The sequence below is a fragment of the Seriola lalandi genome, unplaced genomic scaffold, assembly GCF_002814215.2.
Source record: "Seriola lalandi dorsalis isolate HSWRI2012SDOR001 ecotype SW California unplaced genomic scaffold, Sedor1 jcf7180002054478, whole genome shotgun sequence".
NCBI classification, from domain to species: Eukaryota; Metazoa; Chordata; class Actinopteri; order Carangiformes; family Carangidae; genus Seriola; species Seriola lalandi.
Window position 1 is genome coordinate 669,990 of NW_019525031.1, and position 18,063 is coordinate 688,052.

Here is an 18,063-nt window from a genome sequence, read left to right on the forward strand (position 1 = left end):
TTAAACTGTAAGACATTTCAGTGATGTGGCTTCACAAAGCAAAGGAGAGTTTATTCATCTTACCCACTAACAATGAGACAATTAATGGTTCCACTGGGGATTGAACCCAGGACCTTCTGCGTATAAAGCAGACGTGATGACGACTACACTATGGAACCACTGCAATGGTGTTTCCTTCTGATCTAACGTGGATATTAATTGAATTATTTCCACTGTCGGAAAGATTGTGAGCTGGTCAATTAACAACCGGGAGGCCTGATGTTGACCCTGATGAGTTTAGCTATGTTTGTTGGCAATTGACTTAAACCAAGACACATTTGAGGACCATATTTTGGGGAGGTTAGATCTCTCAGGAGGCTTTAAAGTAAGCGTTCAGTTTCCCTGAGAGTCTGCTTTAGCCAAGAGACATTATTATGGTTCCACTGGGGATTGAACCCAGGACCTTCTGCGTGTAAAGCAGACGTGATGACCACTACACTATGAAACCACATGTTTACACCTGCTCTGCTAAATCTATCTCTGTTCTCATAAAGCCTTCTGGGAGTTGTAGTTGATTGGGACCAAAATAGTAAAATGTATTTTTAGTGAAGTATTTTTATCACAGTGAGATTTCCTTCAGCTGAGGAACAATCCAACATGTGTTGACTGAGGCCATAAGTCTGGTTCCACTGGGGATTGAACCCAGGACCTTCTGCGTGTAAAGCAGATGTGATGACCACTACACTATGAAACCACATGACCATGTCTTCAAGCAAACAACACACGGCCTCAATGGCAGTTTCACATTTGCTCTCACTTTACTGCAGAAACTAAAACAGGACATGAAACGTGAAACTATCTTGAGCTTGTGTTAACTCAGACCTTATTCAGTCATTTAACCCATAAAAACACATTAAAAAAACAAACAAAAAACCCCAGAAAGTTCAGGACGAAGGAACTGGAGGTGGAAAAATGCAAACTCCACTGTACTGTTTTATCTGTGTATGTTCTGTTTGCCATGTGCAGGGCTGTCTGCTCACGTCTGTGCGAGCAGCTTTGAAAAGGCTCATCCATCGGGGTCCATATGGGGGCCCTTAGGGCGGGAAGGGGATGGAGTGTGTGTGTGTGTATGTGTGTGTGTGTGTGTGTGCGTGCGTGCGTGTGTGTGTGTTGTGTGCGTGTGGAGGGGGTACAGAAGGCTGAGCAGCATGTTTTCTCTCAGTATGAAGTCCAAGTGGAGCACCGAGAGGCTCAAACCATCTATTTAATATATTTAATATGCATGGGAGGGGATGATCTGTGTGTGTGTGTGTGTGTGTGTTGGGTGAGATTGTTGCTAAAGGGCCAGTGGGTGTGAAACACAAAGGCAGATGAAGTTGTATCACTGAGTGACTGCTGTAGAGTCTAAAGAAACTGATTTCAATTTGTGTTCAAACTATTTTTATTATTTATTTATCTTAAAGCTCCTCCAGTGTAAAGGTGTGTGTCCATGTGTAGTGTGATTATAGATCAGCTCTAGCTTCTATATTAATACTGTGAAAGTATCAAAGCCTCAGTCCACAGAGAAATGCACACAGCCTGTATTCAGAAACTGAGCCTTAAAACCAGCCGTCAGGACTTCTGCAACTTTGTGATGTCACAACAAAGCAGTCACCAAGCCCCGCCCACCTGGACCCACCATCCAAACCTTGCAGGATTTGGTTTCTCTGAGTGTTTTTACCTGAAATCTGCTATATTTTTATTGGATCACTCAGAAAACAGTCAGCCAATCAGAAGAGAGGCTCAGAGCCTCCTCTCTTAAAAGAAAATATGGAGCTTTAAAAGTTTGAGTCCTGTGATATATCTGACTCCTCCGAGTCGTTGAGCTCCATCGTTTCCACAAACTCTTAAAACACATCACTGAGTCTCAGACATGTTCCTTCATCACCATGAACACACGCTCTGTATTTTATTCTGACTCAGTCACACACACACACACACACCGTACCACTGCTCCAAATACTCACTACAGCACATCTGGATTCATCCGCTGCTGAAAATAGTCCCCAACAAATGCTGTATTTCCTCCTCCTGTTTGATAAAAACTAAGGTGCAGTATTTTATTTTTTTTTCTTGTATGTTGTAAAACCTCCAGCCTCTGTAGCTTCAGTGTTGAATCCCACCAAGCTTCACCCTGTGTCAGTGTACGGTGCACTGAGGCAGGTAACAGGACAGGTAGAGAGAGCGCACTGAGTCCTGCAGCCTGCAGATCAACTCTTTCCAGATAAAAGCAGAGCGGGGACTTTCAGAGACCACAGACGTCTCTCTGTCGGAGTGTGACGGCTGTGTGTTTGGCTGCTGGTGCTTCCCCGGCTCAGGTACCTGCAGCAGCACACAGTGTGTGGAGCTGCTTCAGTTGCAGCAGCAGTGTGTGTCAGTTGTGTTTGGCTGCTGGTGATAAGCTCCTGCTCTTTAATGTGTCGCAGAGTCTGAGGTGTCAGCGAACGTTACTGCGGTTAGACAGGAAACAACTACCACCAGCCCTGTGTGTTACTAAGGTGTGTGTGTGTGTGTGTGTTTGTGTGTGTGTGTGTGTGCATTGTACTCTTGTCATATTAGCTTATGAACCTCAGCTCCAGTGTGATTACATGGAGAATGTGCACAGCTGTAGAATATATTAATACAATGACTTTTAAAGGAGTAATTCCACATTTTAAGTTCAGCGTACAGTATTTGCTTTCCTCTTGGTGACAGTTTGATGACAAGATAAGATAGAAGTGCAGTACTATTTCTTGGCCTTCAGGAAGTCACATGACCCCCCCCCCACCCCCCACCCCCTATAAAATGAGAACATGGCTGATAGGGCTTTGGACCTTGTATTCTGTGAGTAAAGATTCAGTTTACTGTCACATTAGTCAAAGAAAAAAAAAGCTGAACTCATGTCAAACTAAAGGAACTATTTTATAGAAAGAGCAGAAACAACTGGAGTGTATTTACAGACTGTGGGTGGAACAGAAAGCTCCACTAACTGTGTCGGATCCTGTTCATCACCTTTTTAAAGAAATCACCAAAACAAGTCGCTGTAGAGCCGCAACAGCAAACAAGAACATTTACAGAAGGTCCTTTATACCTAATGCAAGATTATTATTGTTATCATCATTTATACCCAGATTAAGAACAAAGCCTGTATCACAGTGATTCCATAGTGTAGTGGTCATCACATCTGCTTTACACGCAGAAGGTCCTGGGTTCAATCCCCAGTGGAACCATGGTGATGTCTCATTTCTACTGATGCTAAAGCAAAGTCTCAGGGAAACTAACTCATTAATTGAACTGTTGCTGAGAGATTAACCCTCCACATAATATGGTCCACAAGTGTGTCTTTAGAGGCAGAACTGAAGTAAAGTGGTAACCAACATGTCTTCAAGCCTCCGGCGCTGTTAATTGACTAATTTGTAATCTTTCCTACAGAGGGAAAAAATTCAATTTATACCGAGATTAGATCAGAAGGAATCACATCCCAGTGGTTTAATAGTGGAGTGGTCATCACGTCTGCTCTACACGCAGAAGGTCCTGGCTTCAATCCCAGCGTGTGGTCCGTCAGATAAGAGTCACAGCTGTTTACCGGGAAGGGAGGGGTCTGATGAGAGACGCTGTCCCGTTGCTTAATGGGAAGTTTAGTATTCAGTGTTTTGGGGCTTTAACCCTTAGCAACTAAAAATCTGAAGATCTCCACTTCTGCTGCACAAAAATATTTCCGCTCTTCTCTTCATCTGTGTCTTGTGAAAGTGACACATCACTTTGTGGTAATGCCCTTTAAAGAGAAAAGATTTTGCGGTTTTGTGTTGTTGTTTTACTGCTTAGTGACGGCAGGTAAAACGTACTGGATATATGAATAATTAATGTTTGCAGCTACTGTTAGATCATGTTTTCCCTCTGTCTACACGTCATGTTTTTAATGTACATCATCTTCCCCTGCGCTGTTTTACTACAGAAGACTCTGTCATCCTCAGTTACTCACTTCCTCTGTCTTATTAAAACAAGTCACTGAGAGTTCACTCTCATCTCTCTGTCTAATCCTTAAATCTCGTTTTATCTCCACTATCTTAAATCCTCAGTTCATCTGATGCTGTGGGCGAGTGAAGGCAGCGAGAGGATGGGTGTTTCTTTTTGTCTTGAGCTCCCTGATGAGCGCTGCTGAAATGACTTTGGCGGCTGCTGCTAATGCACTATAATTGGTACGAGGAGCCGCTCGCTCTGAACAATTATAAGATGCAGGAGCTGTAATCGCTGCCGAGGCTCTGAGGGAGACGGAGACGGAGACGGATTCTCTCCATCTCTGTTGTCAGCCCGCCGTGTTTCACGTCTCTCGGAGCTTTAACACAGATTTCAGATGAAGCGAAGCAGCCGCGACAGAAGTTTGTGACGGCGCAGGCTGTACCTGCTGCAGCCTGGAGGACGAGACTCTGCGTTTAGACTGACACCTGACACACCTGCGCCTCAGGTCACAGGCTGTCTGCAGGTCTTTGAGAGGTCTTGAAAGGTCTTGAGTTCAATGTGACAGAGATCAGGCCTGAGAGGTGCCCTGTGGAGCCCTGCTCACTTTCAGTCTTTCATACAAACACACACTGTGTGAATCAGTGACGTCTGACAAACATGAAACAAGAAAACATGATTTTTTAAAAACCTGTATTGTTGCTTGTTGTCATGTTCCCGCCTCCGTCATCATGAGTGGAAATATGTGACGTCTTCACCAGGTTTATGTATCACATTCCCCACTTTCAAGTGTGACCTCCGTGACGTCACACATAGGTCAACTATTCCACCGTTGCCATCTTGGCAGTGTCTGACTCCGCCCCTAACTCCCATTTAATCCCAAAATGATCAAAGAGGTCCGTGTGGAGCCGAGACTTCGATGCATGATGGTTTAATAACTGTGGCACGCATACGGTCCTGATAGCGCCATTGGGCTAACCCAAGGCTAATTAATTTGCTGGCTAATTAGCTAGTTAAGCAACTCATATTATCCGCCTTATATTTGAATGAAGGCACCAACACCACAAACACAGCTGATAGGTGACGTTGAGTGACTCAAATTAGCTGAGGTGACGCCGAGCAGACGGCTAGCAGACTGGGACAGCAGCCACCTGTCACTCAAACAGGCAACGCCCTCAATTCTCCATACCTTTAAGTCTTGATAAGAATGTAAACAGGGGAGTTCTATAAACAGGTGTCATGAAGGAGGAAATCAGCTCTAGAGACCAAAACAGTTTTTGTACCAGGCTGTAAACATGTTTATTTCTGCTGTAAAGTTGGACATTTTAACATGGGAGTCTATGGGGACTGACTCACTGTTGGAGCCAGACTCTAGTGGTCGTTAGAGGAACTGCAGCTTCTGTCACTTCAGTGTTGGCTTCATGTTTCTGGTTGATTCTTGGTGTGACCTTGTGTGCATGTATACACAGACACCAGGGACTTGATCCTAGCTCCACCAGTGGTCACAAACTACAGAGGACTCCTTTAACCCGCTCCGTTCATACTGATCAGATCGGCTCCTCCCTCCAACACGTGTCAGTTGATCCAGTCGATCTCTGCAGTTCGTGCTCCGATCACTGACGAGCTCCAGCTGTGACTGTGCGGTTGGAGAGGGAAACCTCTGAAGTTATTTGAGACTGAATGGAACAAAAATAAATCAATTTTTGACAGTAAAAAAATAAACTCTGCAGGAGGAGCTGAAAGAAATGACAGTGTCATATTAGAATAAAAGCCAAAAACCTTTTTAGGATTGCATACATTAGTCCAGAAATGTCTTCTTGTCAAGGTGAAACGCACATAAACAACATGCTGCAGGGAGGTGGTGCTGTTACCACAGCTGGAATATAATCCCAGGAAGCGTCCTCATCCTGGAAACAACGTAACACATGCTTTTTCTTTAGTGTCTTCTGGTAGTTTTAAACAGATGCAGTCATGTTGTTGGAAAATGATTTTAATAGACTTCAGCTGCAGAATATTTGTGTCAAATTCAAACCAGATCGAGTCGTTGGGCAGGAAAGTGAAAAGCAGAACAAAAGCAGACAGTTGACTGAAAAATACATGAGCAGGGAGTGTGTGGAGGGAAGCAGTGTGTAGAAAGAACCGGAGACAAACGACAGATAAGAGGAAACGTTGTTGTTGCTGAAGAGTTCATTATGTCAGGCTGAGCTGTAGATGTTCGTCTGAGCTGCCTCTTCGTCTTCTCTCAGCTCGTTGTGAGCAAACGTCCCTCTCCTCCATCCATCAGCGCCCTCAGGGATCCACTCTCCACGCCGCCTCCTCCTCCTGCACCGGGGCGTCCCGGGCCGGTCCGACCCTGCGGGGACGCTGCCTCCACGTCCCTCATGTGTGTCCTCCTGCTGCTGCTTTCTGCTCAGCTCCACTGATGAATTATGGAGGAGAACAAGGCGCCAGAAACTCCCAACCATCGCAGTACATCTGAATAAAAGGTTTCAGATGATAAATTTAGTCTGAAACTAACAATTATTTTGATTATTGATTAATCTGTCTTATTTTTTTCATGATTTATCATTTATTGTTGGTTTATAGAATGAAAATGTTGATGGTATGTTCCCTGAGGCCTAGTTGGTCCCAAAAAACCCAAGTAATTAATCAGTTTTCATAATTGTTGATTGTCTCTTCAAGATTTTATAGTAACATCAATTAAACTCTTACAATAAAAATGGTTTCGGATAATGAACGCGTGGACTGTACCAAGAGCGGCGTACCTCCCTTCGTCGCCATGGTTACTATAATAATGTCATGGATTGGTTAGGTTTAGGAAAAGATCGAGATTTGGGTTAAAAAAGGGACTTCCTCAACATTAGACCATCTGTGTTGTCATGGTTACAATAGTAATAGAAACAACTGCTACTTCTACATGGGAATCGAACTCACATTCATCCGTCCGCCACCACCTCGTCGTGACGTAGACTCTCTCTCTCTTTATCCTACGTCACCGACACTTTTCCCTTCGCACCTGTCATCATTACTACGACCACTACATGTCGCCTAGCAACAAAACTTTTTTTCCCAATAGATTATTTCATTGTTTGGATTTTCTGAACCTTTCCAGGAATAGTTTTCTTCTTCTTTTTCTTCTTCTTCATTTGTGTTTCCACAGTCAGACAACAGTGTCCAACAGAACCACTCTCAGACACAGAGAGATTTCAGTATGTGTGCTGGCAAGTTAAAGCGAACATCAGTGATCACATTATGTTGGTGGATGATTAATTACATTTATTTGAAAAAGTAATTGAGGTTTCTTGACTTGAAAGGATCATTTGGTTTGATACTGACAAACGGACCACAGTTAAAAACTCATCTTCCTCCACTGTCGTGTTGAGGAAAAACCGGAGAATGTATTTTACATGAGCAGTGATGAGAGCTCCACTTACAGAAGCTCCAACTGCCTCGTCCTCACAGTTCAAACGTCTCACGTCATCATAACCAAATTATAAACATAAAAAGATGAATTATAAACATGTAGAAATTTATTTTGAAATCTTTGTCCATGGATGTGTTTTGATGGAGGCTGGAGATATTTGAAGATGTCTGATACTTCCTGCCCTCCAGACGTTGAGTGTCAGACTGCGTCCTCAGTCAGACTCGTCTCCTCTCCTCAGCGGAGCTCTGAATATTTCAGCAGCGAGCTGCAGGTTCTGGGTCAGTGTGTCAGTGTGTGATCTGTGACAGACTGCAGAGAGGCTGAGAGCGGAGCAGGGAGGAGGAGGAGGCGGACTGAGCAGACTGGAGAGGAGAGGGAGCACTTCACCCGCCGCTGATCACAGAGCAGTTTGATTGATTTTACAGACAGACCATACGTTTCTGCGGATACGGGACTCGGCATCAAACTTTTTGCATCTGCATCTGCAGTCCTGATGTGGTCTGGACCAGAACCTGCTGCTCACAGTCTGGTTCTCACATGTCCACTGTGGACACACCAAACTCTAATGTGTCTGAGATACAATCCTCCAGAAGCTTCATTTAGAAAGTAACTTAAAAAGTCTCTGTTAGCTGTGCTAGCCGCTAACCACGAGGTCATGACATAGATTGAATCAGCAGCTCACACCTGCTGCAGTGTGTGTTCGCACCACAGACTGTAAATAAAGATGGATGTTGCCTCTGTGACGTCACCTGCAGGTTTCTGAAGAGCAGATTTGAAGCTCAGAGTGAGCTGCTCCAACGTCGCCATCTTGGCAGTGTCTGACTCCGCCCCCTAACTCTCTGCTAATCTACAAATGGTCAAAGAGGAGGGGCGTGTGTGGAGCTGAGATTCAGTGCACGTCTGTTTGTGGCAAGCGTACGCTCACCCACCTGTCACTCAAAGAGGCCACGCCCTCAATTCTCCATAACTGTAGTCCTTAATAAAATGTAAACAGGTGAGTTATATAAACAGGTGTCATGAAGGAGGAAATCAGCTCTAGAGCCTTAAACAGTTTTTGTACCAGGCTGTAAACATGTTTATTTCTGCTGTAAAGTTGGACATTTTAACATGGGAGTCTATGTCTATTGTGTGGTTGTTCAGGTTGGAGGACTGGTTGCCACAGACACGTAAACCAACTTCAACAAGACGCAAACTGACTACAGAGAGATGCAAAACAATATTTCTGGTATTTAAATGTCTCCGTGTTGTTTCATTCATCACTCTCACTTATCAAAGTTTCCCTGACAGCAGAGTCAGTTCTCTCCTCCTCCGGATGTTGTGTTGATTCACATCATTTTGATTCAATCGTTTTTTTTCGCTGAAGCCTGAAATATTCTGGGTTTTAAAGAAAAAATGTTTTTCTTGGAGCTGAAGCGTCTCCTCCCTCTCCTGCATCCTGGAGTTGAAAAGGGCAGAGCTAATGAATATTCTAATCTGGCCTAGATTCCATGATAAAGCCTTGTAGGTCCTTGAAGACAGCGCCTGTTATCACGTCTTTGAAATATGAAGTGTGTGCAGGGGGAAGTCTGTGTGTGTGTGTGTGTGTGTGTGTGTGTGTGTGTGTGTGTGTTTGTGTTTGTGTGTGCAGGATTCATTTTTGGAGGCAATCAAAGGTCGCTGCAGATAAATGACGACGCCCACTGGACCTGCAAACACCGTGTTTCTGCTGATGAGGGTTTTTTTTGCAGCCACATTTAATCAAGTTGTTTTCCAGGTCAGCGTTCGATGATCAATGAAATCAACCGGATCATTTATTTTTACCTTTTTTAATTTTTTCCCCCTCTCTCTTCCTCGGCAGCGTGCGTGCGTGGCCCGGTGCACGTTGCTCAGGCTCTCTCAGTAACACCACAGTGCGCTCAGCGTTCGCTCTGAGTCATCTGACAGGAAGCAGATGAGATCAGCATTAGGTGAGAGCGTTATCTGACAGCATCAGGACTCAGGTTCAGTGAGGGTGAGCGTCAGCAGCAGGATCCTGTCAGAGACACTTCACCTCCTCTGAGATATTTACAGATCACTTTGATCCAATCAGACTTTTCCACCAAGACCGCCTCCTCCAGAGAGACGCCAGCGTCGGGGAGTTCACACATACGTACAAACAAACTTATAGTTTATTACAACTTGGGTTTTAGTGTCATAGTTTGTTCATCTTTCCTGTCTGTGACGGTAACACCGTACTCGTTCAGGTAACTGACCATTTGCCGCAACATGAGGTTTTAAACTAAATGTATTTACCTTTGAAATTCAAAGTTAATTTTGAAACACCTGAACCTGAACAGCTGTTCATTTCTAGCTGTTGAGTTTGTCGGCTGACGGATTTAATCAGTTGAAGCTGATGAACATTAAAGATGTGAGTTGTTGAAACTTCATCTCCTCCTGACTTGAACTTGACTGAACCCTGTCAAAGCATCTTAAATATACACGTTACGGTTAAATACATGATAATGGTAATAATTAATACGTAATAAAAGACTGAGGCTAACGCTAACAGCTGCCAAAAGGTTAGCGTCTGCTCCAGAAGACATGAAATAAAGAAACAGGATTGTTCTTGTACTCTAGGTTAGAGCAGCGGTTCCCAAACTCATGTCTGTGCGTTGACAGAAATGTGACCCATGTACATAAAGACTCATGTAGTAGGAGGAAGAGAGTGTAATGCAGGTTATTCTGTAGCTACAATTTACAGATGTTCCCTGAACGCCTCACATGCAGGCTGTCGGTAGACGCTACGCACAGAGAAGCTTCTAGTCTCCACTCAGGTACTGCAGCAGCAGCTCAGGCAGGTGTGTGGCCAGAAACTACCTGGGCATGTCTTAGTCTACCTGGACGGGTGTTAATCTACCTGGGCGGGTGTTAATCTACCTGGGCGGGTCTAATCTACCTGGGCGGGTGTTAATCTACCTGGGCGGCCCAAATTGAGCCTTAGAATGTGTCTTTGCAAATGAAATGAAGAATTTACTGAGTTACTTTGGTTGCAGAGTTGAGGTCGGTGGTGACTTGTTCCAGAGTGAGTGGAGAGGGATCCACTCATTAACTCTAGCTATTAGCCGTTAGCCGTTAGCTGTACATCAGAATGGCGTCTTGCTAAGTGAGTTTTTGATTTTGGCGTGGAAACAGCGCGGCTCCTGTCGATCTCCTTATGGAAGCCAAAACAAGCCCACACTCTGTTCGCCGTGGGAGCCGGTGGAACTCCGCCATCCGTGGTACCAGACAGCTAGGTTTGCTAATGCTAACGTTAGCAGTGCAGCCACACGCTACTTTGTCTCGCAGTTTATGTTGTTACGCTGGAGTGGAAGAGTGGAACAGCTGAGGGGAGATCACAGCGCTGCCATCTAGTGGTCGGGGCGTTAAACACAAACTGAACCTGCGTCTGTGGATATCTTCTTACTCCATAAATCTGCAGGTTGTTACATCATGTGTCGGAGTCCCGGGTTTCAGTAACACTGACACTGAAAAACACTTTGCAGCTCCACTGACATGTAAAGACCCACATACAGTAAACAGATGGACACACATGTACACTTTGTGATCACACACACACACACACACACACACACACACACACACACACACACTCACTCTGACCTTGTCCAGATGGGCTGAGTGAGCGGAGCATCACCAGAGGAGAGAGTCACTGTGGCCCCGACAGATTTTGGCCCCAGGTCCGTCTGCCCCCCCCACGCGGCCCTCTGGAGAACAGACAGACGTCGAGCTGCGTCACACTCTGCCGCTGAGTGACAACGTTCACCACAAAGTGTCGGACTCACTTCGGGTCCGATGACACGCTGAGTCGTTTCATTGTGACGTCTGTTTGTTTGTGAAGGACGAAGGAACTTTAACGAACAGATAAACCTGCAGGCGTCAGACACATACTGATCTGGGTTAGGGACGTTTTCTAAGTGCTGATGAAGAATGAACTGGTCTTCCTCACCGTCTCGGACTTTCTCATGTAATGAAATGATTTCACAATCTGTAGGAAGTGTTCACCGCTGTGGTTTCATGGACTCGTGAGGTCATGTTCTGTGGTTTATCCTCCGTTTTCAGGACTAATCAGCTCCACTGCAGCAGAAATTCAAACCATGATTCCTCCACGATTTTAATTTTATACATTTATATATAAAAGGGTCCGTGCGTACGTCATCCTAACTTGGTTTCTCCACATCTGTAATATTCACAACACTCTCCTCTAAAGTTTACTTTTACAGCGTTCAGTTCTCACTGTCCTGCTGTCATTACAGACAAGTGAACGCACCACAGACACTCGACTCGCTCATGGAGGTGTGACGTTCAGCCTGTGAATTAAAACACATAAATATTTATTAAACACGATCATTTACACACAGTATAATCCTGAGAAGATCAGAAAAACACACCTGAAAACACTTATCACGTGACGTGACCATCACAAACACTGGGCATGTGCGAGCCGGTGTAAACAGGAAGCAGGTTGAACAACAGCTGCGAGCAAAGACAACAAGGTCAGCAACACGTGTAATTCATTACCATGTTGTATTCACCGCTGGCAGTCCAGGCTGATGAGAGCCAATCAGGAGAGACCGTGGGTGTCTACGTCATTGTCTCCAAAGGCCTCTCTTTTCGCCTGTCCAGACGACAACACAGCCCCGAAGTTTTCAAAATAAAAGAGTTTCTGAAAGTCTCTGTTTTAGCCGCCTGAAAGGAGAAACTGAGCTGAAGAAATGAGTTTTAAAACTAAAGCAGCAGCAGTGTGGACGGAGCCTTAGCCTCTGTTCTTCTTCCTTCACGTCAGATCTGAGCACAGTGAGATGTCGTTTCCTCCACAATAACCTGACGAAGCCACGAGCGACAACACGAACACGATCCACAGCCGATTGAAAAATGATGACTATCTGTTTTTTTCTGTCTTGCAGGTTTGTCGGCTGCGGTGAAGAAGACACACACATGTAAGTTCACTGCTCTTCCTGGTTTATCTGGCTGCCACCACACTGACTGTTGAGGTGTATGATTTGCAGGTTGTGCTGACTTCCCAGAATCCTCAGCTCTGGGACAGGCTTGTTTATTCTACAGTAATGTGGTTGTTAATTTGGAAAGTGTCTGATAATTGTGTTGAGGTGTTTTGGCTGTTGGATGTTCGTTGGTATCAGATCTGTAATTCCTTCCCGTGTCCTGATGATGTTATGAACGTGCTGCTCGGCACCTTCAGCTTTTGTGAACATCTTGAGATCTGTCGACAGTGTTTATTGGGTGTTCCTCTTCCTGTTCCGCAGGGAGTGGACGGTTCACGGTGAGGTCTGTAGATTATCCTGAGATGTTTGTTGAAAGTCTTGAATGCAGCTCCTGATCTCCGCGGCGCAGTGCAAGTTTATTTTTTCCACTTTAGAAGCAGTTTCCAGTGTGAAACATGTGCGAGCTGTGAGTGTGCGGGATAGATAAGGATGAACGTGTGACCGGGGACCGCTGCCAGAGTCGAGTCCCTCTCATTAGAGCTGATAAGGACGGATAATGAATGTGAGATCCTCCTGCAGTCGTGTGTGCCCGGGATGATCGGGGGGGAGAAACACTGATCTTGCGGATGCTGTGGAGGCATTTTCCAAACAACTCGTAACGTGCTGCTGAGAATCTATTGACTGGGTGTGATGAGGGGAGGCGGAGAGCTCCGCCGCCAGACGTCGAGCCTTTCGAAGCGTAAATCATCCTCCTGTTCTGCCAATTTGGAGGAAGAATGAATCTCCTGCTGCTCCTCAGTTTCCTCTCTCTGCTGGCAGGAGTCGTTCTCGCCCGAAGCCTCAGTGACTTCACTCTGATGTTTACTCAGCCCGGCTGTTTTCAGGGAGCTTAATCGTTTTCACTGATGACCACGGTTCAGTCGGGATTTGTTTTATGAAGCAGAGTGGGATGTTGGGTGAAGCCGTTAGCTCGAGCTGCACTCCAGTCCTCTCACTTACTGCTGAAATATGGTTTATTAACTTTATTTTGTAAAAGGAAGTTCTGTGTTTTTATCCACTGATGCACAGAGAGACTCGTCCTGTTACTGTGGAGGGTCGAAGCAGCTGGTCAGCTGGAGTAAAACTGGTTTAAAGTTATAATCCTTCAGATGTTCATTCTGGATGTCCAGGTCCCGTCTAAGTCCTGTAGTACTGGCACAGACCCAATATGTATCTGACACATTAAAATCCAAATACTGAAGGTCCGGGTTCAAAAACAAAAACATTATAATCTTAAATTATAAATATGACATGAGGGAAAGTTGCAGCAACTCCTCCGACCTGAGCGACGACACAGGTCGTTTGTTCCAACCTGGTACTGGTTAAAATAAGTACTTCCTCTACATTAGAGACGCTTGTTGTCATGGCTACAATATAAACACTTTACACTTTACCCAAACAACACAGAAGTTAGTTTTGTGTTTGAATTAATAAAAGCATTAACATTAATTAGTAACACGACTGTTTCTTGCTTCTCAATTTTTGCAGTTTTGAACCAGGACCTTCAGAATCTGGATCAAACCTCTCGTGATCAATGAGGCGCGTTATTTCACTGTCAGATACAGCAACATTTCAATAGGTATAAGTTTCGAATGGCGCTCAGTATCAGCAGATACTCAGTGTTGAATGATTCAGATCTGGACCAGAAAGCGTTGATCATGAATGTGATGTGCAGGGTGGACTTCCTCCAGGCTTAGACGTGTGATCCCGGGTTTTATTTCTCATGTCGTCAGGTGCATCGCTGCAGCTGCTCATGGTCACCGGGAAAAAATCTTCTTTTAGACTTCTCGCAGTTGATTCTGTCGAAACTGATTTATCCTCCAGCGTGTGAAACTGTTTATCTTTTCAATCAGACCTGGAGCCTGTCGTCGCTCTCAGCTGATGATCTGTAGATGTGTGTGTGTGTGTGTGTGTGTGTGTGTGTGTGTGTGTGGATAGGGGAGTGGGTGGATGTGATTGATGGACAGATTTCTGTAGAAACTGCGTCTCTCAGCTTCGACTCTGTTTGTGTGGTCCTGTGTCATCTTCCTCTTTGGTTTCTTCTGGTTGTTTTCTCTGTTGTTTCACACCTCCGTTCTTTCCTCTTCATGTCTGATCAGTGTCTCCTCTCCCTCTTTGTTTCTTTGAACTGGTTGTTTCTGTGAAGTGAAGGAGAGGCAGCAAAAACAAGACGTGTGGTTGTTTTTTGTGTTTGTGAGTTTGTGTGATGATGTGTCCATCGAGCTGCTGCTCTCGTCCTGATGACGAAGACTTTAAACACTAAACTGTGACACAAACAAACCAACATTTTTTCTTCTTCTAATTACATTTGGATATTTCTGTGTTATATTTAACAGCTTGCAGGTAGAAACAACCTTCCACCACATATTTATTTTTTCAGACACGCAGCGGCACGACTTCAGGGAGGGTCCGTGTCTGTGGGCCCATCGCTTTGGTTCATGGGGAAGTTATGAGCTTTAATTATTTGTTGCATGGCAACCTCATTGTGTCAACAAGACTACAGGAAGTCATGGGCCACTGCTCACCAAGAAATAGTTCCACAAGAAAAACCACAATCTGTTGGTTTGACATTTCTGTCGTGTTTGGATTAAATAAACAGGATCTAACAAGGTGCAACATAATGAGCTGCAGAGGTGATGTCAGCTTTTTACTGAACACACACACAGGAGATCAGCATCTACTCTTTCATGTAAGCACGAGTAACACCTGATGGGATCAGGGCCCTGTTGCACAAAACACCTTTAAGTCTTCTACTTAAGGTTTCCTTGAAATGTTCACTAAAATATTTAAGCTTTTCTCCTTATCTCAGTCTTATAATTAAGGAATCACTTAATTAAAGACCTTAAAGAGCAAAGTAAGGAAAAAAACTTTACTTACAGACTTAAGTAGAAAACTTAACACCAGACCAAGCATCAACCTCTAAGGCTGAAACATGAAGCATCAACACTGAAGAACCAGAAGCTGCAGTTCCTCTAACGACCACTAGAGTCTGGCTCCAACAGTGAGTCAGTCCCCATAGACTCCCATGTTAAAATGTCCAACTTTACAGCAGAAATAAACATGTTTACAGCCTGGTACAAAAACTGTTCTGGTCTCTAGAGCTGATTTCCTCCTTCATGACACCTGTTTATAGAACTCACCTGTTTATAAAACTCACCTATTTATATAACTCACCTGTTTACGTATTATCATGGACTAAAGGTATGTATAATTGAGGGCGTGGCCTCTTTGTCAGCAGAAGCCTGGTACATTCAAACCACAGAGGATAATAGAGCCTCAACACCCAGTTATATATTCTAACTGACACAAGAGACACAAGGCCGCAGGTGCATGAAGTAACACAAGGACATTTTTTAAACGTCTAATGATAAAGAGAGAGAGCATATCAGGTGTGCTTGTTCTCTCAGAGGAGATTTAGTGACTCGCTCCTCCACAGAAGAAGAGTCTGGATTAAGGCTTCGGGAAGACGTCAGGGAGTTCAAGCTCCTGAGCCAGCGGCCGCCCCGCAGGTGTCGATTAGTGATCTGAACTTATGCAACTTAGGAACAGGGAGTGACGTGACGTGCGTCTTTGGCTGGTTGAGGACCAGATCTTCTGCTGCTGCATTCTGGGCCACCTGCAGAGGTTTTCCCGTGCACGCTGGCAGCCGCGCTAGAAGGGCAATACGACCTGGTGCCTCCCGTTTTAAGGTGCAAAGAAGAGACCCAGTGTTACTGTAGGAGTATTATTGGCTGGAGGTAACTAAGGGATACAAACATGTAAAATCATGTTACATTTGCTTTTCCCACATGTTAAACTCAAGATGCTGTTTCTTCTGCTGATACATTTCAATTTCCTTCCTCCAGTGTTTTGTGTATCTGAGGAAAAACGCCTGAAAAAGATGCAGATATTCTTCTATTTTTCTTTTTTCTTCGATGTTCTTTTAGTAAAAATTAACAATTTGACTATTTTAAAAAAGGGGCTTAAAGATAAATATCCAATTTATTCATGTTGAATGAAATCAGTCAATTTTCTTTAGTACATTTGTTTTTAGTATGACACACACACACACACGCACACACACACATGCACACGCACGCACACACACACATGCACACACACACACACGCACGCACACACACACACACACACACACACACACAGACACACACAGCCTATCAGAGCAATCGCCACCCTGCCCTTTCTTCTCATTGGCTAGCAGACGTGTCAATCAGAGGGGCAGGACAGGGGAGGGGCGGGGCAGACTGATGATGTCACAGTCACATGGATCCTCATGCTGTGCAGCAGCAGCTCAGGATGTCAGAGCAGAGAGAGAGCTGCTGCTGATCACACACACACACAAACACACACACTCACACACTCAGGATCCTCCTGCTGCTGTTTCCTCCATGAGTCTGGATTATAAATATGTATTTTGTCATTTCTGCCATGAAAGGTAAGAAGTGTGTGTGTGTGTGTGTGTGTGTGTGTTGGAAACATGATCCTGGAGTGTGACGGACTGTTTGATTCTGATTATCTTCATTTTAAAGTCAGTTTTCTTCCTGTGCTGCTCACTTGAGCTCAGTCAAAGATGTTTTGTTGTCTGGGATGATGCTCCACTCTGTCTCTGTCCCGCTGTCTGTCCTCAGAGGAGCTGGTGTTGCTAGTTTCAGTGGGATAAACAGAGTTTTCTGTCTCTGTTCAGTAACCACTGGTAGTGGTGTTTGCTGTTTGTAGCTGGGGTCTGATTGTTGACTGTGGAGTCTGGAAACACGACACCTTCAGTCCTGTAAACACTATTTTGGGAATTGTCAGTCACATTAATTACGCTGTGATATCAGAGGAGGCACAAAGCAGGAAAGGAGGAGTGTGGTGGATGTGACAGAGGAGATGGTTTTCAGTAAATAAGTCAATATAATAAATATATATAATAATAGTAAATATAATGTGACGATTGAATAAATAAAAACGGTTGGTGTTAATGTCAGTCACGTCATTAAGACAGTCACAAAGGAAACTATGATGAATTCATGAACCCTGACCCAACATCACAGAGAATGTTTTAGATTGAATCTACATATAGAAGCGACATCAGCAGCCCAAGATTAAATAATCATTAGTTTTTTTAAATCAGAGTCAGAATCTGGTTTATTGCCATGTAGTTTTTCACATTTGAGGAATTTGCTTTGGTGTTTTGGTTCATAACAATAAAAACAGAAGAAGAAAAAACATAAAGAGAGATAAAGTATTGCACATCAGGAAGCTTAGATAAAATACTGATTGTGAAACGCTCTCCTCCTAAACGGTGATGGTGTGAGTAAAGGCGGGTAAAATATCAAACTATTTAGATTAATTCAAGTTTTAGTTTTAACGATGTGGAAAATGCCCAGTTCCTGTGTTGTCCCTCAAACACCAGCACCAGCAGGTCGCTGCAGTTACCATGGTAACGTAGGCTGACGTCGTTTCCTTTGCACGTCTGAGCTTTGCTGGTCAACAACAAGAAGTTTGATTAATCTCAGCCGCTGAACACGATGATGTAATACCGAAGAAAGGTCGTCGTGTTGCCGCCGTGATGTGGGGATGGTTTCGGTTTCGTAACGTTTGACGTGGAACAGATCACAGCGCTGTAAAAACTCTACGGCTGCGTTTCCACTGCAGGAACTTTCCCCAGGAACCTTTCGAGGAACTGTGCGTGTTTCCGCTGCAGGA

At 44.4% G+C, this 18,063-nt stretch overlaps 1 protein-coding gene and 4 non-coding genes across 6 annotated transcripts in view; 2 read left to right on the plus strand and 3 right to left on the minus strand.

The window, feature by feature from the left end:
* Nucleotides 1–18,063, plus strand: part of LOC111659428 (nuclear receptor ROR-alpha A-like) — a 67,767-nt gene that overhangs the window by 29,021 nt on the left and 20,683 nt on the right. The window contains exon 2 of one of the 2 annotated variants that reach the window (XM_087175644.1): nt 12,301–12,333. In XM_087175644.1, coding sequence (XP_087031770.1) covers nt 12,301–12,333 — 33 coding nt within the window. Of the gene's footprint in view, nt 1–12,300; nt 12,334–16,677; nt 16,811–18,063 lie in introns of those variants that run through there. The other variant, XM_023412390.2, reaches the window with a different exon arrangement.
* trnai-uau (transfer RNA isoleucine (anticodon UAU)) lies at nt 86–158 on the minus strand. The gene has a single exon. It is a non-coding gene; the product is annotated as a tRNA-Ile (tRNA).
* Nucleotides 415–487, minus strand: trnav-uac (transfer RNA valine (anticodon UAC)). The gene has a single exon. It is a non-coding gene; the product is annotated as a tRNA-Val (tRNA).
* On the minus strand, nt 661–733 carry trnav-uac (transfer RNA valine (anticodon UAC)). Its single transcript has one exon. It is a non-coding gene; the product is annotated as a tRNA-Val (tRNA).
* Nucleotides 3,155–3,227, plus strand: trnav-uac (transfer RNA valine (anticodon UAC)). Its single transcript has one exon. It is a non-coding gene; the product is annotated as a tRNA-Val (tRNA).